The sequence below is a fragment of the Puma concolor genome, chromosome D1 (assembly GCF_028749965.1).
Source record: "Puma concolor isolate L17-30 chromosome D1, mPumCon1.1.hap2, whole genome shotgun sequence".
In the NCBI taxonomy this organism is placed as follows: domain Eukaryota; kingdom Metazoa; phylum Chordata; class Mammalia; order Carnivora; family Felidae; genus Puma; species Puma concolor.
Genome location: NC_141676.1, coordinates 45,880,744 through 45,902,067, shown reverse-complemented (window position 1 = coordinate 45,902,067; position 21,324 = coordinate 45,880,744). Strand labels below are relative to the sequence as shown.

The 21,324-nt window shown below is 36.2% G+C and overlaps 1 protein-coding gene across 4 annotated transcripts in view; it reads left to right on the top strand.

The window, feature by feature from the left end:
- FAR1 (fatty acyl-CoA reductase 1) overlaps positions 1 to 21,324 on the top strand; it is a 79,989-nt gene that overhangs the window by 39,856 nt on the left and 18,809 nt on the right. For 3 of the 4 annotated variants that reach the window (XM_025929193.2, XM_086677920.1, XM_086677921.1), the window contains 8 exons: positions 2,338 to 2,533; positions 6,377 to 6,552; positions 13,725 to 13,904; positions 16,129 to 16,306; positions 17,340 to 17,384; positions 17,498 to 17,616; positions 18,490 to 18,557; positions 20,045 to 20,216. In XM_025929193.2, the coding sequence (XP_025784978.1) occupies positions 2,345 to 2,533; positions 6,377 to 6,552; positions 13,725 to 13,904; positions 16,129 to 16,306; positions 17,340 to 17,384; positions 17,498 to 17,616; positions 18,490 to 18,557; positions 20,045 to 20,216 (1,127 nt within the window). In that variant the 5' untranslated portion in view covers positions 2,338 to 2,344. Of the gene's footprint in view, positions 1 to 2,337; positions 2,534 to 6,376; positions 6,553 to 13,724; positions 13,905 to 16,128; positions 16,307 to 17,339; positions 17,385 to 17,497; positions 17,617 to 18,489; positions 18,558 to 20,044; positions 20,217 to 20,525; positions 20,698 to 21,324 lie in introns of all 4 variants that reach the window. The other variant, XM_086677922.1, reaches the window with a different exon arrangement.

Below are 21,324 nucleotides of genomic sequence, written 5' to 3'. Positions count from 1 at the left end.
AAAGAGATGGAGCATCAGCAGGGGAGGGGCATAGAGAGAGGGAGACACAGACAGGCTCCAGGCTCTGAGCTGTCTGAGCAGGCACAGAGCCTGATGTGGGGCTCGAACCCACGGACTGTGAGATCATGACCTGAGCTGTAGTCGGATGCTTACCTGACTGAGTCATCTAGGCGCCCCTTTGTGAATTTGTTTTAAGGGCCAACAGCAGCCAGATAGATAGGCTTAGGACCTAAAATTTATTCTAGGGCTCAAGTGCTTTGAGACTTTTTTCTTTCGTTGCTTTAGTTTCCTCTCTCTTGATTCTCCACCTCCCCCACCATTTGTGGATGTCTGGAGCAATGTCAGGCTCAGCCCTGCTTTTCTTTTGTCCCTAGCACCCATGCTGGATGTTCTTCTCAGCAGATCTGGATACTAAGCCTTGGGAACTCAAGTTTATACCGGAAGTAAGGCTGTCTTGAGTGGCTCTGCTGTTCTGTGAGCAATCCTTTAATTCCCTTGATTTCCCTATGACTTTTATTTTATTTTATTTTTTTATTTTAGAAACAGAGTGTACACAAGCGGGGGAGAGGGAGAGGGAGAGAGAGAGAATCTTAAGCAGGCTCTACACTCAGCACAGAACCCCAACGCGGTGCTCAATCCCAGGACCCTGGGACCATGAGCTGAGCCAAAACCAAGAGTTGGACACTCAACCAACTGAGCCACCCAGGTGCCCCTGGTTTCCCTATGCTTTAATTCAGTTTATTTATTTTTTTATTATTTAAAACTTTTTTTATTATTATGTTTATTTATTTTGAGAGAGAGAGAGAGACAGAGTGCGAGTGGGGGAGGGGAAGAGAGAGAGGGAGACAGAATACAAAGCAGACTCCAGGCTCTTGAGCTATCAGTGCAGAGCCCCACATGGGGATCAAACCCACGAGTGTGAGATCATGACCTGAGCCGAAGTTGACGCTCAACTGACTGAGCCCCCCAGGCACCCTTTTAATTCAGTTTCTTGATTCTGGGCTTGGTGTTCTCTGTTCAGGGAATTGGGACATTTCTTGCCTCTTTATAAGTCCTTTCCTATGCTTGCTTTGCTTGGGTTGCTATTTCTTCTGCTATGGCTTTTCTTAGTCTCATCTTTTTCTTCTAGAAACTCTTTCCTTCTCTCCATTCTGCTAGTTTTTATTTTATTTTATTATTTTTTTTTATTAAAAAATTTTTTTTTTACATTTATTTTTGAGAGACAGAGACAGAGCACAAGTTGGGGAGGGGCAGAGAGAGAATGAGACACAGAATTCGAAGCAGGCTCCAGGCTCTGAGCTGTCAGCACAGAGCCCCACACGGGGCTCGAGAACCATGAAATCATGACCTGGGCCAAAGTCGGATGCCCAACTGGCTGACCCACCTAGGCACCTCCCTTCTGGTCTTTAATGGGTCTATTTCTTATCTTTAGATGTTATGAATTTATTATTTTTTAATTATGAAAGTTAGAACATAAAACACGTGTATCTACTCCCTAACTTAAAGAAAACATAAATTGAAGTTCCTATTCTCTGATTGTATTGCACTCCCTCTCATGCATCTGTTAATATCATCTTGTGTGTGCATTTCTGAACAGCAAAGAGCATTGTTTTGAAAGGGTTTGAGATTTGAATAGTGACATACTGCATGAATCCTTCTGCATCTTGTTTTTTTCCATTCATCATGGTTCTTTTGTTTGTTCAGTCTCTTAGTATACTATCTTTTCTGCTGTTTTAGTGGAATTTGGACAAAGGGGATAATTCAGCTCATGTATTTCTTACTATGACTTTTTTAAAAGGGAGATTTAAGCACCTTTTGGATATATTGTCACTACAGACATGGAAGAGAAAGGACTTGATGTTACCTCTTCTTGTTTCAACTGGTGATGATAGGCGAATGTGATACCCCGCCATGTTATACAAGCTAGACAATTGAGTCTTGCTGCTGACCTCTATTTGGTGTTATAAATCCTTTTGGAGACAGCGAAATAGAATTCATTCGTGTGTAGGATTTAACTGAGGTTTAATTGAAGATTTGAGTTCTTATTGCTGGAAGGAATTTTTAGAAGTCATTTAGTACAAACTGGACTAAAGAAACCCAGGCCCAGAGAAGGTGAGTGACTTGTCTGAGGTGATCCAGGTGGAAAACACAGGGGCCAGAAATCACTTTTGCAGTTTGTTATTCTTTCCACTTTACTACAGTTAACCAGAGGTTAAAGTTCCCTTTTGCTAATATTCAACTTTGACTTTTGCCTGTTTATTTGAATAGCAAGAGATTTTTAGTGCATAAGAAGTAACAAATCTTTGAACTGATCTTTATTTGCTGTGTTTTCCTTAGGATCAGAATGGTTTCAATCCCAGAGTACTATGAAGGCAAGAATGTCCTCCTCACTGGAGCTACCGGTTTCCTAGGGAAGGTACTTCTGGAAAAGTTGCTGAGGTCTTGTCCCAAGGTGAATTCAGTGTATGTTTTGGTGAGGCAGAAAGCGGGACAGACACCCCAAGAGCGAGTAGAAGAAGTTATTAGTGGCAAGGTAAGTGTAGAAAATGATCACTTGAAGGAAAGAAAAGAATGTGTGTATGTATAATTACTGTAATCATCATCAGTTCAGTTTATTTCTTCAGTGTCCTGAAAAAATTAGTACCAAAAAAAAAGTCGTGCAGGATGGTAATAAATGGGATATGACTTGTGATCAGTAGGAGAAAGGAAGGTTTCCTCTGTGATGGGCAAAATTGTATAACAAGTTCTAAAATAGCTATATGGTACATACTTAATGTGTTTTCAGAATATTTGGAACATATTGTTTGTAATTACTAGATATTTTAAATAGTATTCAGAATAATAATAACGAAGACGTAGTTTCTAACTACCTAATGTGCTGTGAAACACTGTGCTGTGATAACACTTAAAAATTTGTAAGCACTGATTGCTTCCCATAACAGTATTAGGAAGTAGAAAAGTCACATATTATTATTGGACAAATAACATGATGACAGAGGGGTAATATAGGATATGAGAATATGTCATGTATTTTGAACCTTTAGAAAAATATTGCTAAGAAAAAAATGGAAATGAGCTGGAGTAAAATTAATTTCATGATCCTAAGCTTTGAATTCTCTCAGAATGAATGAATTAGATTATCTGACATTCATTGATAGTAATTTTAGTACAGTAGCTATGTAAGTTTTTAGTTATTAGGTATTATCTAGTACCTTTTAATCACTTGTAATTAGTATGCTTTAATTCCCTTCCTGATTACTCCCTCCCCTAGTGGGAGGTGATTCATTGTTACTCATTTTTTATATTTCAGAAAACATTTACTATGCATATTCAGTGCTGGGAACTTGACTTGATTGATGTAGGGGGTTGAATGGAGGGATAAATAAGATAGAATCCTTGCCATGATGAAGACTGCCTACAAGTTAGAGAGTTTTTAAGAGAGAAGAGAGGGTATAGAAGTGTCAAGAGAGACCAAATAGGAACAGTTATATTGAAGTTAATGTCTTGGTTGGAACTGGGGCCCGGGTAAAATGTCAAAGATTTGGGCATCTCCTCTGGGACCTCCAGGGCAGTGGATCTAAAGACTTTTCTCCCCAATAAGTCTAATTTGTAAAGAGAAAGCATACCTTACGCTTATTAAAGCCTGAAATTTATTGAACTTATGTGACTTAACCAAAACATATGACCATTATTTTCAATAAAAAGATACTTTGTCCTTATATATTTGTCTAAATTTTGACTAAAGTAATCCATAAAATTGTGTCATTTTATCTATGCCTTTAATTCCTTCCTGGTCCTCCTGCCACTTAATCCTAGGCCACTCATTCCCCATTATGTATATAGCATTGCTAGTAAATCAATAAGATGAGTTCTTTTTATGTCAAGTATCAATGAATGCATACTTGAAGTTAGTAAGAAACTTAAAGGTAAAGCCTGCTATGATTTTGAAACAGGAGTAAAGAGCATAGGCTAGGAGCATATGCTGTAGTGGGACATTGTCTTATAGTACAGTTTCTCAAACTGTTGACATTTTGGACAGGATAATTTTTCATTATCAGGAGTTGTCCTGTGCATTGTAGGGTGATCAGCAGCATTCTTGACTCCACCTGCTAGATGCCAGAAGCCCCTTCCCCCCACACTCCCAGTCGTGACAATCAAAAATGTCTCCAGATGTCACCAGATGTTCCCTGGGGGGTACAATTTCCCCAAGGTGAGAACCACTGATGAATGTCTCTGGGAAAGGAAACTCCATTAAGATGGTGATGATTAACTAAAATAATTAACCACAAAATAAATTCTAGAAAGGGAATAAAGTATATCAAAGAGGGCATTAGTGAACATAGTAAAGGAGGAACTAATTGGGGTACCGGTGAATTAAAAGCACCGGAAGACATAGTATTGAACAAATAGCTAGAAAGGGAAGAGTATCAGGTTTGAGATGTAACTTGTGAAACAGCATGAGCCTGTCTTGGTGGTGGAGATATCTGATACGATGGGGAGTTAAAAGGTCCTTGGCAATCTGAGAGAATGAAAAATGTAAATTCAAGGTGTTAAAAGTACTTTTCTGATCATTCTTCAGGTTGCTTTTTTTCTGCTTGCCCCTTAAATATTGATATTCTACAGAGTTCTGTCCTAGGCCTTGATCTCGTCTAGATCCAGTTAGGTGATTACTCAGCACCTTCTGTTTTATGTGAGACAAATGGTTGTATTTTAAATTAGATTTGGAAAAAGCTTCATCTAGTCTGGACCTTGGGTGCTCATCACTACTGCTACCTGGGTGGTCGTCTATTCCCAGGGCTACCTGTGTGGGGGTAGTAAAGTCTATTTGGGTGGCCTGGCTCTTCTCTTCCCTAAACTCCAGACCCACGGAGCCAGTTGTTTCTAGTAGACCTGTCTTCTGGATGCCACATGGGCACTTCACACCCATCCTTCAGAAAACTGAACTTGTATCTCTGTAACTGTACTTCTTGTTTTTCCAGTGTTTTCCACCTAATGAATTTATTCACTTAACAAGCGTGTTCATCATGTCTGCATCTTGCCAGGTGCTCGGCTATTTACAACCTGTGTGCTGAGCAAAGTAGATGTGGTCCCTGTCCTTGTGGAGTTCACATTTCCTTATCCCTCATGTTGAGTCATTGGCCAAGTCATACTGACTTCTTTTTAACTCCCCAAACATAAATGCTGTCTCACTTTCAGGTGGTTATACATGCTGCTTTCTGTGCCTGGAACACTGTTCTTCAACTTTATAATCTCTGGTCCTTCCCCAGCTCGGTTAGTTGTTTCTCCCATGCAGTCCCATAGCACTGTAATATTACCCTATTTTATTACCTTTAACACTGTCTATTAATTGTTCGTTTGTCTGATTTTTCCAATCAGACTCTAAAGAGCCTGAGGCAAAGATTGTTGCTTTGTTTTCTCAGTGTCTAGAAGGTGCCTGGCTCATATGAAGTACTTGGTAGATATGTAATAATTAATATAAGAACACATTAATATTGAAGTCACTAGCTAACAGTAGTGGAAGGGAAGTGAAAGTGAAAATTATATGTGCTGTCTATAGACTTTCTTTCCAGATCGAGAATCTCTGCTTAAACTGCAAGTATGGACTTGAAATGAAATGGAGAGTCAAAGTGTAATAGAGGAGGGATCTGGAGATAGCATCAGTGTTCTTCTGTAAAATCTGGGATGAAAAATTAAATTTGACTCACAACTGAATGTGCCCTTACATTGTAATCATTTTGGGATGTAACTGAATCTTTAGTTAATTTATTCCTTTTGGAATACTTAAATAATATTGAATTTTTGGGTTAGAATCCTGTATATATGCTATTTCTCAAGTTTGTCCAGAGTCTGATCTGCATATTTGCTTACCAGTATTTTTTTCCTTCAACGTACTTTCTTTTTTCCCTTAAAATTTGGTCTCAGATTTTATGTAGACTACGAATAATGGTATTGTAGTGTAATCAACTGAAATGGAGTAAAACCAAAAATAAAATGAAGTGATATATTAAGATCTGGATTTTAGAAATTTGAATGATCATTTTAAACATTGTCCTAATGTCTGTACTGTTTAAGTCTGAGGGGCAATATAATCTAGTCAGCAAGGGCGTGAACAGTTCAGATTTAATTCTGCAAACTACCAGCTCTGTGTCCTTGGCAACTTACTTAACCTCTGTATATCTCAGATTCCTCATCTGTAAAATGGGGATAATAATGTGGGCTTCATAGGGTGTTTTATATACAGAATGATGGCAATTAAAAATAGAAATTTTAGGATGAACTTAGCTGGCATTTTAAGAATAGCGATCCTTGGTGGGGTGCTAATGGGTTTTAGAAAGTTGAAAAATACTGCCCTAAAATACTTTTTCCCCTTGGATAGCTCTTTGACAGATTGAGAGATGAAAATCCAGATTTTAGAGAGAAAGTTATAGCGATCAACAGTGAACTCACCCAACCTAAACTGGCTCTTAGTGAAGAAGATAAAGAGATCATCATAGATTCTATCAATATTATATTCCACTGTGCAGCTACAGTAAGGTTTAATGAAAATTTAAGGTAAGTAAAGATATTATATGATATGTGAACTTCAACATGGTTAAAAGATCTATTTGAATTATTTTTAGTCAAATTGTTTTGAAAGTGATTTGAAACTGTTTGCCCTGTGTCAATTGTAGCTTTTGGTGACCTAAAGAGTGTTAAAGGAGTTTTTCTCCTTGTTATCAATTTAAAAACATTGGATAGCTAGTGTCTGTGTATTAGAAGAAGTTGCCATGAATTTAAGTGTAGGGCAGGGAAGCACAGAGTAGAAGAAAGAGAAATTTACCTTCAGTAGGAGTGTTAGTTTTAACAACTAATAGTGTTTGTTTCCTCTTCCTCCACTTTTTCAGAAGCCTATACCCCAGCAGATTTATTTTTCCACTCCACACATACCCATCTGAAAATTAGAAAAAGATTAGGCTCAGGTTTTGTAGCATAAGATAAAATGGCTTATAAACTTAAGTCATACCTTGTGGTTTTTTTTTTTTTTTTTTAATTTTTTTTTTTTTTTTTAACGTTTATTTATTTTTGGGACAGAGAGAGACAGAGCATGAACGGGGGAGGGGCAGAGAGAGAGGGAGACACAGAATCGGAAACAGGCTCCAGGCTCTGAGCCATCAGCCCAGAGCCCGACGCGGGGCTCGAACTCCCGGACCGCGAGATCGTGACCTGGCTGAAGTCGGACGCTTAACCGACTGCGCCACCCAGGCGCCCCATACCTTGTGTTTTTTTAAAAAACTTGGTAGCAGTGTTAGGGATAGGCTACATTGGACATGAGTTTAATTAGAAAAATAACCTGGACTTCTGTCCAGATGCCTTTTCTTTTTTTAAAAAAAAAAAATTTTTTTTTTTAACATTTATTCATTTTTGAGAGACAGAGCATGAGCAGGGAAGGGGCAGAGAGAGGGAGACACAGAATCGGAAACAGGCTCCAGGCTCTGAGCTGTCAGCACAGAGCCCGATGCGGGGCTCAAACTCACAGACTGTGAGATCATGACCTGAGCCGAATTCGGATGCTCAACTGACTGAGCCACCCAGGCGCCCCTGTCCAGATACCTTTTCGAGAAAAAAGCTTTTTAAATGTTTACTTTTTTTAAAAAAAAAATCTAACAAATATGTACTTCGAAAAATGGTGCTTATTCAAAGGATTCTTTTTGATGGTATGTTCAAAAATACCATTTTATAATGTTAATCTAATTGTATGGTCGATTGTATGCCAGTTAAAGTGGTGCAGATTATTTTAGGTTTCACAGTTACTTGAAAGCCTTCCTAGAATGTTTTTAAGTTAAATTTTGATTATAAAGGGTTTTGAGATTATTTCTCATCAAGTCTTCTATATAGAAGTATAAACCTTAATTGATACTATATATATATAATGTGACCGTTCAGTGCCAAAGCGTTAAAATATGTTTTGCCTATGTTCCAGGTGAGGGCACTGTAGTAGTCACTTACATTTCTTTAATTGTACTTTATAGTTTTCAGGGTATTTTCTCATGCATTATTTTATTCTGTGCTAATGTTACCACTGTGATATCGTGGGCAAGTCCATTTTATACTTGAGTGTACCAGAAAGGACATGAGCTTTGGAATTACATACCTTAGTTTTAACTTTGACTTTATCTTTTATTATCTGGTGATAATAATTTATTTATTTTTAGTTGTTTCTGTGCAGCCGTTATGTGTTCATGATTCAAAAGTGACAAAAGAATCTTAGTAGAGGTATGGTAGAATCTCACTTTCATAAAAGATGTGTGTACATATATGTGTATTTAGATAACATCTTTCGATACTTGCCACTTATCTTTGGATAGTGTGATTACAGGTAGGTTTTTAGTATTAAATAGTCAACCTAACAGATATTTCCCCCCATAGTTCTAGCTTTCATTATTTTTCATAACCAACAGAAAATTCACACAGCCTTATGAAACTGTTTTCAAGAAGAACAGGTATATGTTTATTGGATAATTGTGCTGTAGGTGCTTTTAAATGGGAAATTGATTTGCAGACTGGCAACATTAATTAGGATGAAACTCCTCAAAGTGACTTACGAACCAAATTTTCAAGGAACCTTCTCCCTCTGTCTATCCTCCTCAGGGTAAACGGGGCTACCATTAACGAAAGGGAAATCTTTTCATTATTCTCTCTTTTACTAGCGATCTCATAGTGGAATGGGAATTATAGATGAATTATAAACTCTATTGCCTTGTCAAGGCATCTATATTTACTGACCTAACCTTAGTCATTACATTGAAATTATTGTTTTCTGTTAAGCAGTTTTAATGGATATTAACATGTAAGTGGGAATATTGCAACATTAGATTTGGGCCATACATTCTAAAATACCATAGTTTAGGGGGCGCTTAGGTGGCTCAGTCGGTTGAACATCCGACTTTGGCTCAGGTCATGATCTCACAGTTCGTGAGTTCGAGCCCCGTGTCAGGCTCTGTGCTGATGGCTCGGAGCCTGGAGCCTGCTTCGCATCCTGTGTCTCCCTCTCTCTCTGCTCCTTCCCTGCCTCACACGTTGTCTCTCTCTCAAAAATAAATAAAGATTAAAAAAATTTTTTTTTAAATACCGTAGTTTGGTATATAATAACTGCTTAAAAAAGTTACTCTTTATAATCATTTTTTAAGTTAACCCACAAATAAAAAATGGCACAAAGCCTTTATTGCCAGGGCAAAAAATAACCCAGATTATACTTCCAATATTATACCCAGTATTTTGGGAGAAACCAAGATAAATTGCACAGAGATCCTGTTTGCAAAGTCCATATAGTCTAATAAGGGAGATAGATTGCTTAAATAACCATAATAAAGCATAGAAAATAAGGAGTTACTGAAGAACATACATTAAGTGCTGTGAGAATTGAGAGCCAGTAGAGCTCATTTAGTTTTAGATATGGTGGTTTATAAACCTTGAGGTGGGAAAAAGTGGGTATCAAGATTATGCATTATAAAGAAATACTGACCTGAGAAAGATGAGAGAGTGATTTTGAGGATAATGAAGGGAGTTTCTTAAATAGTTGATCCTGGGTTTTGGTGCCCCTAAGGAATAAGGAAAGTGAAGGTCGGACAGGGCCTTTGGAGTTGAGAGTAGGAGAGTATCAAGAAACTAGTGTGAGATGTCAGAGATGTAGCAATTGGAACATGACAATATGTGACTATGAACTTTATGAATAGGAGAGTAGGTGTCAAGAAAGGAGTAGAAGTGAAGATGGATGATGAGATCAAGAAGCTAAGTTGAGTCTAAGGGCATCAACTCTCCACTTAACAATGCATTATGAATCTTAGGAATTCCTGGAAAACGTGTTAAAAATGCAGAATCTTAGACTATACTTGCAAAATTCAGACCCTCTGGTTTGGGATAGTACCCGGGAATCTTAATTTGTAGCAAGACCTCTGGGTATGATTTTAAATTATAGACGTCTGGGTCTCTTACCTTAAGATTGATTAATTGGTCCCTAGACATCTGTGTCTGCATCTTCATTAAATTAAAAAAAAAATCAGCAGTAGTAGTGGTGAGATCTCACTTAGGAAGCATTTTCTCAGAAGTGGGGAAGGAGGAAAGAGATATCAGAATGGCCTGGGGAGCTTATTTAAAATATAATTTTCTAGGCTTCAATTCAGACATTACAAGGTGTCTGAGGGTGAGGTCCAACAATCTACATTTTTTCTTTTCTTTCTTTTTTTTTTTTTTTAAATGTTTATTTATTTTGAGAGAGAGTGTGAGTGAGCATGAGCAAGGAAGGGGCAGAGAGAGAGAGAGAATCCCAAAGCAGGGTCCGTGCTATCGGCACAGAACCCAATGTGGGGCGTGATCTCATGGAACTGTGAGGTTATGACCTGAACCAATCAAGACTCTTAACCGACTGAACTACCCAGGTGCCCCAGTCCACATTTTTAATCAGCTCTCAGGTGTCTGTCATGGCAAGCATGAGATTTCTGGTATAAGGTCTTAGTATTATCAACACGTATTTTGTATAATGTTTTTTAATGTTTATTTTTGAGAGAGAGACAGACAGAATGCCGCGGGGAAGGGGCAGAGAGAGACACACTCACAGATCCAAAGCAGGCTTCAGGCTCTGAGCTGTCGGCACAGAGCCTGACTTGGGACTCGAACTCATGAACCATGATATCATGACCCGAGCTGAAGTCGGACGCTTAACAGACGAGCCACTCAGGCGCCCCTATCAATGCAAATTTTGAACAGTCCAGAATGTCTGTACAAGATAGATGAACAAGAAAATATATTGGCAGTTAAAGTTGAATTCTTCCTTTTTTTTTTTGAAATGGCTTCTATGTCCATGTTAATGACAGGGATCATAGTTATAAAGATTTGTTCATTTTGCCCCATCTTCCAAAAGCTAATGTTATTTAAGATGCATTTATGACTCCATATAATCAAACCATGAGAATATTTTATACACACACACACACACACACACACACATCTATATTTTTAGTATTAAATGCTTTCTGATCTAACATGTCAGGGTCTCAGCCTGAAGTTCAATGGAGTAGAAATTGAATGGTGGTAAAATAGAGCGAGATTATAGCATTGCAGAGATACTAAAAGTTATTTATGGGGGCATAATATGCCTTCAGGTTTGGGCTCTCAGGTACAGGAGTAGTAGACAGGTACACAAGTGTTCTCTTTGAAGTTATTCCTTATTTTCAGTGACCCAGAAATTCTGTCACCGTCCTCAGGAACCTGTAACAGAATATCCTTTGTGTACTGCTCCCAAAACACTATTCTCCCTAGCTTCATTGTTTTGCAAATGCAAAAGAAAATAGCTTATTGCCTTACAGTCCAGTGGACTGTATCTTCTCTGTGAAATGTCTTTTTTGCTGGAATTCCATTTGAGCAGATTCCCTCCCACCTCACTTGAGATAAGGAAGAAAAAAGCTATACTCCTGGTTGTAAATCTCAAACCAATTATTTCATTTAAAAAAAAAAATCCTTCTAGTATGTTTTCATGAACCCTCGGATTCTATTAAATTTAAAGAAAAAATAATGCACAGGAGTTTTTCTCTCATGAATTATTTCTTGTTCTTGGTGACCCAGAACTTGTTGTCCTGTCCTCAGGAACCCGTAACAGAATATTCTCTGTACACCTCTTCCAAATCAGTACCCTCCCCATCCTCACTGTTGTGCAAAGGCGATAGACATCAAAGCCCTGCTTTAGAGTCAAGTGGACCAGATTCTATTGGTGACCTATCCTGGCCTTTTAAAAGAATAATTGGATTTTGTTTTCTTCTTAAGTACTGAAAATGTAAGAATTCTGGAAAGTACTTAAAACCAATGATTGTTATTTTAAAACAAATTCTTTTGTTGTCTCTCTTTGAACATAAAACGTAAACGTAGAATTTCTGATTTAGGGAAACAATTTCCACATTTCTAATTTCTTTCATTGTTAAAATTTTTGTGATGTGCTGGTATTCCACCATGTTGATATGCCATAATTTATGTATTGTTCCCTAGATATAGCAAATTTAGGGAATTTTTATTTCTTTCTTTGAAAAATTAGTGTTAGGTCAAGATTTTCCTCCAAGATAATTTCAGTAGGTTAACTAGATGAGTAATTATATCCTTTTTATACTTTCTGCTACTACTTTGTCTTAATCTCTTTTGGATCAGTTTTATCAGTGTAGTTATCAACAATGTATTACTTTGCCAGTTTTAGCACAGTATTACTGGTATTATATCAACTTTCCCCCCTTTCAAGTAACAAGCTATAAATTTTAATAGAAAAGGTTAATAGAAAGCAAAACTATCCACCATCTCATTACCTTTAGTAATATTTACTGAATGCCTGTTTCAGTGCCTATTGAGGAATAATGCTAAATACTTGCAAGCTTTTCATTTCATTTAATTTTATACAAATCTTAGTAGGTAGACTCTGTTATAGTTCCCATTTACTGGTGAGGAAACTGAGGCCTGAGTGCTTGACTGATGATGCAAGGTCACCCAGTGCTAGCTGATAGGTAGGCCAAGTCAGAATTTGAAGCCAGGTCTTACTCTAGAGTCTTGTTCTTAATCCTGCTTTACTTTTTATAATGTGTATATTTAAAAAATATTCATGCAGATATCCCATGTTTTTATAGTTGTCATATAATTATTTTAAATTTTTTTTTTTTCAACGTTTTTATTTATTTTTGGGACAGAGAGAGACAGAGCATGAACGGGGGAGGGGCAGAGAGAGAGGGAGACACAGAATCGGAAACAGGCTCCAGGCTCTGAGCCATCAGCCCAGAGCCCGACGCGGGGCTCGAACTCCCGGACTGCGAGATCGTGACCTGGCTGAAGTCGGACGCTTAACCGACTGCGCCACCCAGGCGCCCCTCATATAATTATTTTAAATGACTCTTTTCTTTGATTGTAATAAAATACTACTTTGTTGAAGTTTATTCATTTCATTCATAGTGAATATCCGGGCTCTCTAGGCTTTCACTATTACTAGATGATGCTTCATTGATTAGTTTTCTACATATTTACTTTTGCATTTGTGAAATTATTTACTTTGAATAAATTTCAAGAATAGAATAATACATGGATCATTTTTGAATCTTGTGACAAAATGTACCCATTTTATTATAATACCCCTTTGAATTTTATAAGCTAGTCTTTAAAGTGTTTGGATTAATTACTACACAGGGAAACAAACTTATTCTGGATTATATGTTATAATATAACTTCATGTGTCTGAGTTTTCTTTGACTGTTTTAGCCTTACTGGTGACTCTGCCTTACAATTTTAAAATTACTTAACCATTCTGCTTTCTTCTCTTGTGTTATTCTACATCCTGAAACAGTATATTTCTAAAAATCAAAGTACAAGAGAAGTCTAACATGGCTTCAAAATGTATGTATAAAAGCCAAAGACTGAAGTTTTCTGTTTTTATTTCTGGGTTATTTAAAAATTTTAATTTGTACTTTTATTTTTTAAATACTACTATAAGATTTATTTTATAATCAGAAAATCTTTCTTTTTAAACACAACGGATAGAATGGATGCTCTTTATATTGAAATAAAATACACAAAATCAGACCTAAGGGATCAGTTGTAAAGAAACCAAAATCTCTGTCTTCCTAATGGAAATTAATTTTTTTTTTAGTAGGTGAAATCAGTTCCTTTCGAATTTTTCACTGGGAAAGCTTCCCAATTTTTCATTGTCACTTTTTCTTTTACAGAGATGCTGTTCAGTTAAATGTGATTGCTACACGTCAGCTTATTCTCCTTGCACAACAAATGAAGAATCTGGAAGTATTCATGCATGTATCAACAGCGTATGCCTACTGCAATCGAAAGCATATTGATGAAGTAGTCTATCCACCTCCTGTGGATCCCAAGAAACTGATTGATTCTTTAGAGTATGTTTGTTTTAAATTTATACACACTTGCTTTGATCCCCAAACTTTGGAGCCAAAGTTTTATCTATTTACATGTGTCTCTTGGTCTATTTCAGTTTCTCTCTCTTTCTTTCCACTTCTCTCTCTCCACCTACACGTATGTGTACATTTATCTCTTTCTTACTCAACAAATTTTTACATACCTACTCTGTGCTGCTTATTGTATAGATTTATATCTGCATGACTGATGGTGAAGTCAGTGTTGAGCTTGAACTTTTGACCAGGTGTGATGGTTGGAGGAAGGTCTCTGAACAGCTCATCCACGATAAAGTCTGCATGGCCAGGATTTCATTTGTTTCGGGCTGCGCTTTCTCATAAAGTGAAACAAACAAACAGAATCAGAGCAAAAACAAAAAGTAGGGTCTTTTCTTCTTTAATGGACTAGAATTATAGAAAATTCCCGTGTACATCATATCTAAACATAATTGTTAATCCTCATATAACATAACATAATTGTTAATCCTCATATAATAGCCCTGTGGGCTTCTTTTTTTTTCTTGTCTGTTTCCCTTAGGCCTTCTTTCGTCCCCCAAATCCTATCCACTTTCAGTTATTGTCCCCTGCTTTCTCATATTATCTTCTTCCAAAGGGCACTATAGAGTATTCATTGCTTCTCCAAGTTTTCTCCTAAAATAAGCACATAATAAGTCTTTTTCTTTAAGGCTTTCCTGCTAATCAGTGTGAGGAAACAGACAGATTGTAAGAAAATAAGTAAAATAAGAATGGGAGCTTACCAAGACATTCTTGTAATTCCCTGGTTTCTGTTTTCTAACTCCCATTTCTTAGATGGTCCCAGATGTTTACCTCATGGTCTCAACAGGTCAGTAGTCAGAAGTGTTTAATATCTCTGGGAGAAGTTGAATGTAGAAGTTAATGAAGCTTCTTACTTTTTCTCTTTTAGCAATTGGTATATCCAAACATCTAAGTTTCTGAGAAAGAGCTTGTAACCTTCTAATTCTGCACCTCCTTTCTTTGTTTACAAAGAAATGTAGCTAACAGATAATTTTAGAGTAACTCATGGATTGGCTTTATGAATTCAACTCCCAGTGATAAGTCTTCCTGCCTAATGTCTCCTTGGTTTAGCCAGTTTGTTGTTGTTATTGTTGTTGTTGTAATGTAGCAACTGTTCCATTTTTCAAGTCTCCTCTCCACTGTGGAATTGTTCCTAAGTTGAGTAGCAACCTCCCTTCAATTTTGTTAGGTTCTTTTTCTTCCACACACAGAAAGTACTTCCACATACAGAAGAAAGCTTACCTTAATAATTTCTGTTTTGTGCTTCCTCATCAGTTAGTATAGGGTATCTTTTGAGTGTGATAATACACTAAGTGTACAAGTCTGTATAACATTATAAACAGTAAGGAAGAGTATTTGCAGACAGGTACATACATAATGGAATTGGAAATGGAGAATTGGAAAGACCATGGATCTCACCTAGTGTATCACCCTCCTTTTATATAGGATCAGAGTGGACCTTTTCTTCAGAGATATTGAGAGAATTGGAGGAATTTTGTGACTCCATAGTAGGTTGCTAGTTGAATTTTTATAGCATGGTTCAGTTTATTTTGATCATTTACTTTAGTATTTGTTAGTCTCGCTGGTGAGAACATAACAGTTTTTAGTGCTTTACATGAACTACTTAGACCACTAGATCTTTTATGTTAATTGTAAATGTATGTTCATTGCAGCTGTTTATTGCAACATATTATGCTGTTTTGGTCATTATATACAGGTCTATAATTCTTAATATGAAATCTAAATTTTGGAATTTATTTGGACTTCAGAAAGGAAATATAATCTCTGTGTATTATGCAATATGAAATAATGAGATCTGGGATAGTACCCCCGATCAAACATATTTGAAGTGTATGAATATTTACCCTAAGTGGTATTTTTTACAAGGCCACAGATCAGTTGAGATCATTTATTGCTACCTACCATATTATTTATGAAAGAACTTGTGGCTTTCAGATCTTTTTGGATATAGAAATTGTATATAGGAGATGTGGACTTGTAGTTGATGTTTAATGAAAGTAAGATTAACTTCCATTTATTTTTTTTTTAGTAAAAGTTGTCAAATCAATTGAGTCAGAGCAACAGATACGTTTGAATATGCAAAGTTAAGTGGTTTTGATTTTATAGTAAAACATCTGAAAATATTTTTGCATGCAATTTCTTTGTTAACCAGGTGGATGGATGATGGCCTGGTAAATGATATCACACCAAAATTGATAGGAGACAGACCTAATACATACATATACACGAAAGCATTGGCAGAATATGTTGTACAACAAGAAGGAGCAAAGCTAAATGTGGCGATTGTAAGGCCATCGATTGTTGGTGCCAGTTGGAAAGAACCTTTTCCAGTAAGTTGTTAGAAATCTTTGTAAATAATGGAATTGAGAATTATAAGTTTTGTCTCTGTTTAAAAAGAGTTGGCAGTTGTTTGATATAAGAGCAGGTGTTATTTACTGTGCGTGGCTTACTGTGGCAAAATTGTTCTCATAGAGACACTTCTCTTGGTACTTTTATTTGTAATGTAATGCCACGGATATAGAAATGCAGGTAAACATTTTAAAAATCTTAACTAAAAATTAAATCAAAGGCTGTGATATTGTCTGGAGTCAAAGCATACCTCGCCTTACGCGTTTTTTTTTGTGACTGACAAGATACTGGCCTCTGACACATCAACATTTGTTGGCTTTTAAAATTATTTACTGATTAGTTTCCCTTGTGGAGGTGAAGGGAATAGAGCTGAAAATATTCAGGACCTTATTTTATTTCATTTGCTTTTTAGTACCAAAAAGAGGAAAGCCTTCCAACGTGTAGGCTTCTCCCTGTATAGATCACAAGCTAAGAAAGGTATAAGACATTTCTATGATAATTTGCTGTGGAAAAGCAGGACATTATGGTATTTATGAATCCCTGGAGTAAGATGATATAAACTAACAGATGAATTGATTTAGGAAAAATCTGGGTCTCTATAATTATAGGAAGTATAGTCTTTTTTGTTGCTTTGACAAGTGTTCTCTTTTCCTCTGTTTTATTCTGAGGAGGATTTCCCTTTTCCCCCTAATCTCGCGATGCTGCCTCAGTAAATAGCACAGAATCAAACTTGTGCAAGTTTAATTTAGCTAAAATGTTTGACAGGTATAAACTCCTTTTTATAAAATTCTCTTTGTAGAGAGTTAATTAATGGAAGAGGAGGTAACTCTCTGAAAATGACTTCAGGGCAGACTGCTTTTGTTTAGGAAGGAGAGAGAGATTCTGGCCTGAATCTAGTCTTTTAGTTTTTAGAAGAAAACTGCTAAGTATACATATGGGGTTGTAGATTTCAAATAATAAATCTCTAGTTTTATAATATTTCTAAGCTCACTCTATTTTTAACTTTTGTATTAGGGATGGATTGATAACTTTAATGGACCAAGTGGTCTCTTTATTGCGGTAAGTAAATCTTTTGATTGATTTAATATTCTACATATTTTTCTGTTTTCTGTATGTCTTATATATGCATTCTGGCTTATATATCTTAAGGTGTTTTTTTAATTTCAACAAAGGCAGGGAAAGGAATTCTTCGAACAATGCGTGCCTCCAACAATGCCCTTGCAGATCTTGTTCCTGTAGATGTAGTTGTCAACACGAGTCTTGCGGCAGCCTGGTATTCCGGAGTTAATAGGTATATGAGGTGACAATGTCACTTGTTAAATATGTAGTAACTGCACAGGGAAAACGGAGCTAATGACTAATGTTAATTAATCCTTACTGATATGTATAGGTATTATCACTTCCAATTGCAAGAACTGGTTTAATCACAGGTAATATAGCAAGTAGTTCCATTAGCTATAATTAAGAATTAATGTTAATTTTCATATACTACCTACAGGATGGGACAAGTTCATTCGGGATTAAAAATGAGAAAACCCCCAAACCCTACCATCCCCTGTTGCTTTTTAAATCCAAACTAAAACTTGGTATAAACTCAATGTATAAAAAATCTGAAACTCTCGGAGATGGCACACTAGAGCAGCTTGAATCAACTCAGGCCTCTTTTTAAAAGGGAGTAGTAGCATTTACAGGTAACTCTTAATATATTTTTTTCCTAATCAATAAACTGCCTTATTTTTTTTAAGTCTGTATTTTACATCCCAGAAAAGGAGAGATACAATTATATGTGTATATTGTTTCTGGTAAAAGAGAACTCAGCCCGTAAGTTTTTTAAACTAGAGCCTCTGAGATAGGACGAGCTGTAGTTGTTTGTCGTTTTTGTTACACTTAAAAACAGATAGTCCTGCTAGTATAAGCAAGAAAAACATGAAAAGAAAAACAATTTTTTTTAATAATTTTTTTTGGTAGGGGAGGGGAAAAAAGGGTAGTTTTATATAGTCCTTCAGACACAAAAATTAATCCTTTAAGGTTAATTTTTAAAATAATCAATGTAGAAAAGGTACCCAGCATCCTTATTTCTTCCTACTTGAATATTGTATAAGATTTAGATTGGATAAGTCCAGCCTCTTTTTATGTTTCATTGCTTTGATCTTTGTCTTTGCAGACCAAGAAACATCATGGTGTATAACTGCACAACAGGCAGCACTAATCCTTTCCACTGGGGTGAAGTTGGTATGATTTTACCTGTGTTTTTGAATGTTAGAATAAATCTTAAAGAACTTCAAATGTTCACTGAGTTGTTATGTTAGAATACACCCGTGAGGCATTAAAGCCACTGAGTTACCAATTTATTCTTATTTTAGTTGCCACATTAGCCAGTACTGCTCTGTGATCCTTAGCAGTACTTCACAAATTGAAAAATATCCTGCAGTGTATTCCCTCCTTGGCCCACCCTTGTCTGTTTTTCTGCTGCTGTCTGTGGCAACCCTCACAGATGCCCGTGGCAATGAAACAGGGCTCCTTTTCCTCCCTTGTGGGTGCTCTCAGTGCTGATGTTGTTGATCCAAAGGCAATATCCCTTCCAACTACAAGAGTTGTTATATCACAGGAGCTAGCTGGCTGCCCCAAGAGTAATGAATTAAGGAGTTAGCAAGAAGGATACGTTTTGTCAGAATATTTTCTATGACATTTATTAATCTGTTTAAATTCACAAATCCACGGAGTATGTATGCTGTGTTGCTTGTTCTAAATTAGGAATGATATAACTTAAAGCCTATTGAAATTGAATAATGTTTTAGTTGTTTATGTTTTCAAATTTAAAGTAAAATATATTTTTGGCATTGATTTAGTAATAGGTCTTATTTTACCTCTCATTGAACGATTTTTGTTACCCTTGCAGAACAATTTTGATTTTAAAGTAAGTCTTTATGTCATTTGTCCTAGGGTTTTTCCGTGGCATTTTTATTTCAATGTAAAGATTGACCATTAGGGCATATGAGGAAAAAAAAAAAATCTAGGGCTATTTTAATTTTTGGATAATTATTTAAATAGTATTCTTTTAAGAATTTTAAAACACTGAAATGAGTTAGGTTTTTTGGTAATCTCTCATTGTGTTGTAAAAGTTTAGTAAAAATCAAGTTGAACGTTATTTTTAAGTGGATATCTCAATATACACTTCTATTAAAGTATTAACATAGATCATAGATTTGATTGTGTTGATAATGTATTAACTAAATAAATTACAGCAGAAGTTAATTTTGGGTTGTTTTAAGCTTGTTGATGTATGTTAATTTGAGCAACTTAATTATTCATAAGCAAAGGATGATGATTTTCCTTTTCTTTTTTAAGTAAGTACAGTAATAAGAATCTGGAAAGAGGAACAGAAAGAAAGAAGCTATCGTGAGAGGTGAAATATAGAAAGTGACATTGTAAACTGACATAGGTAAAACATTAAAAGGATTTTTAAGAGTGAATTTTAGCAAAAATTCATTCATCTAATTAAAATTCATAAATAGAGGCAGTCCTAAAACCACCCGAGCTCAGCAGTCTGATACCCATATTCTCTTAGTTATTATCGAGAGTAGAAAAGTTTGTTTTTTAATTGAGCGAACTCTGACATCTTTGGTAAAATATTTTGCTTTGTAAAAACATGATTTTTGTTTTTCAAAACTTCATTACATGGTTATTATCAAAGCTGTTACACAACTTTTCTTCCTCAGAATACCATGTAATTTCCACTTTCAAGAGGAATCCTCTCGAACAGGCCTTCAGACGGCCCAATGTAAATCTAACCTCCAATCACCTTTTATATCATTACTGGATTGCTGTAAGCCATAAGGCCCCAGCATTCCTGTATGATATCTACCTCAGGATGACTGGAAGAAGCCCAAGGTAATGGTGACTGGCTCTGTCTTATCTGTTCCTCTGACTGTTAAACAACCCATGCTTACACTAAAATGCATATGAATTAACTCTGTATTTGTTTATGCTTATGATAAGGCTTAATGGCCTTTTGTGAATGAGAAGACTCTTGAATTTAAGACTTTGTCAGAAAAGCGAAGGTAGTGTTGTCACTCTAATTTATTCTAAAGTTTGGATAATAAATTATTGTCGTGTGCTGAATTTTAGGTCTAACTTTAGGTCTTTTTTTCTGAATAGCAAATAACATTCAAAATGCTCTGACGCTTATTTTTCCTACAGGATATTATCTAAATCATTTCTTCAAGATGAATCCTTTAAACCAAGTATTCAGGCGCCCCAATGTTAAGTTGTATTCCAACAACTTATTGCTTCATTATTGGAAGGGTGTCAGACATACAGTACCTGCATTATTGCTCGATCTTGCACTCAGGTTGACAGGTCAGAAACCGTGGTAAGAGGAATAGCAGTAAATACACCTATGTATTGGTAAGGTGGTGGAAGCTTGCTGGAGAGACGAAAAGTCTGCTAGCATGAGCTTTACCTTTAGAATTACTAACCTGAATAATCACAATCACAATCAGGACGCTAGGACATTTCTTAGAAATTGAGGATATTTGGGGAGACTGTGGATCTCATTTTATTGGGCCATTGATCCTCCAAAATCCCATAATAGAGGAAATGTCCAGCATCAAGGTTGTCATTGTTATTATAAGCTGAAATTGAGCCCGTCTCTCCCCCTTAAAAACTTAGAGGTGAGTCTATAGGGGATTAAGGGTGAAATATTTTGCTCTGAGTGGATTGTGGAGTTTTATATGAAAAAAACGTAGAATGCTTCTAAAAATTTAATTGCTCGAAATATCTCAGCTGCCCATTCAGCTTATAATATGGTAATTACAGTTTTTGACTAATTTTCCAGGTTGAGAATGTCATAGTTTAAAACAAAATTTAACAAATGAAAAACTTTCTATGTTCTTATGGTTGTTATATAGCCTTTCTTTCTTCTTTTCTTTCTTATTGAAACCCCACAGACTTAAAGTCCTCCCCTCCCACTGTCTTTACCAGAATTATAGTGAAATGT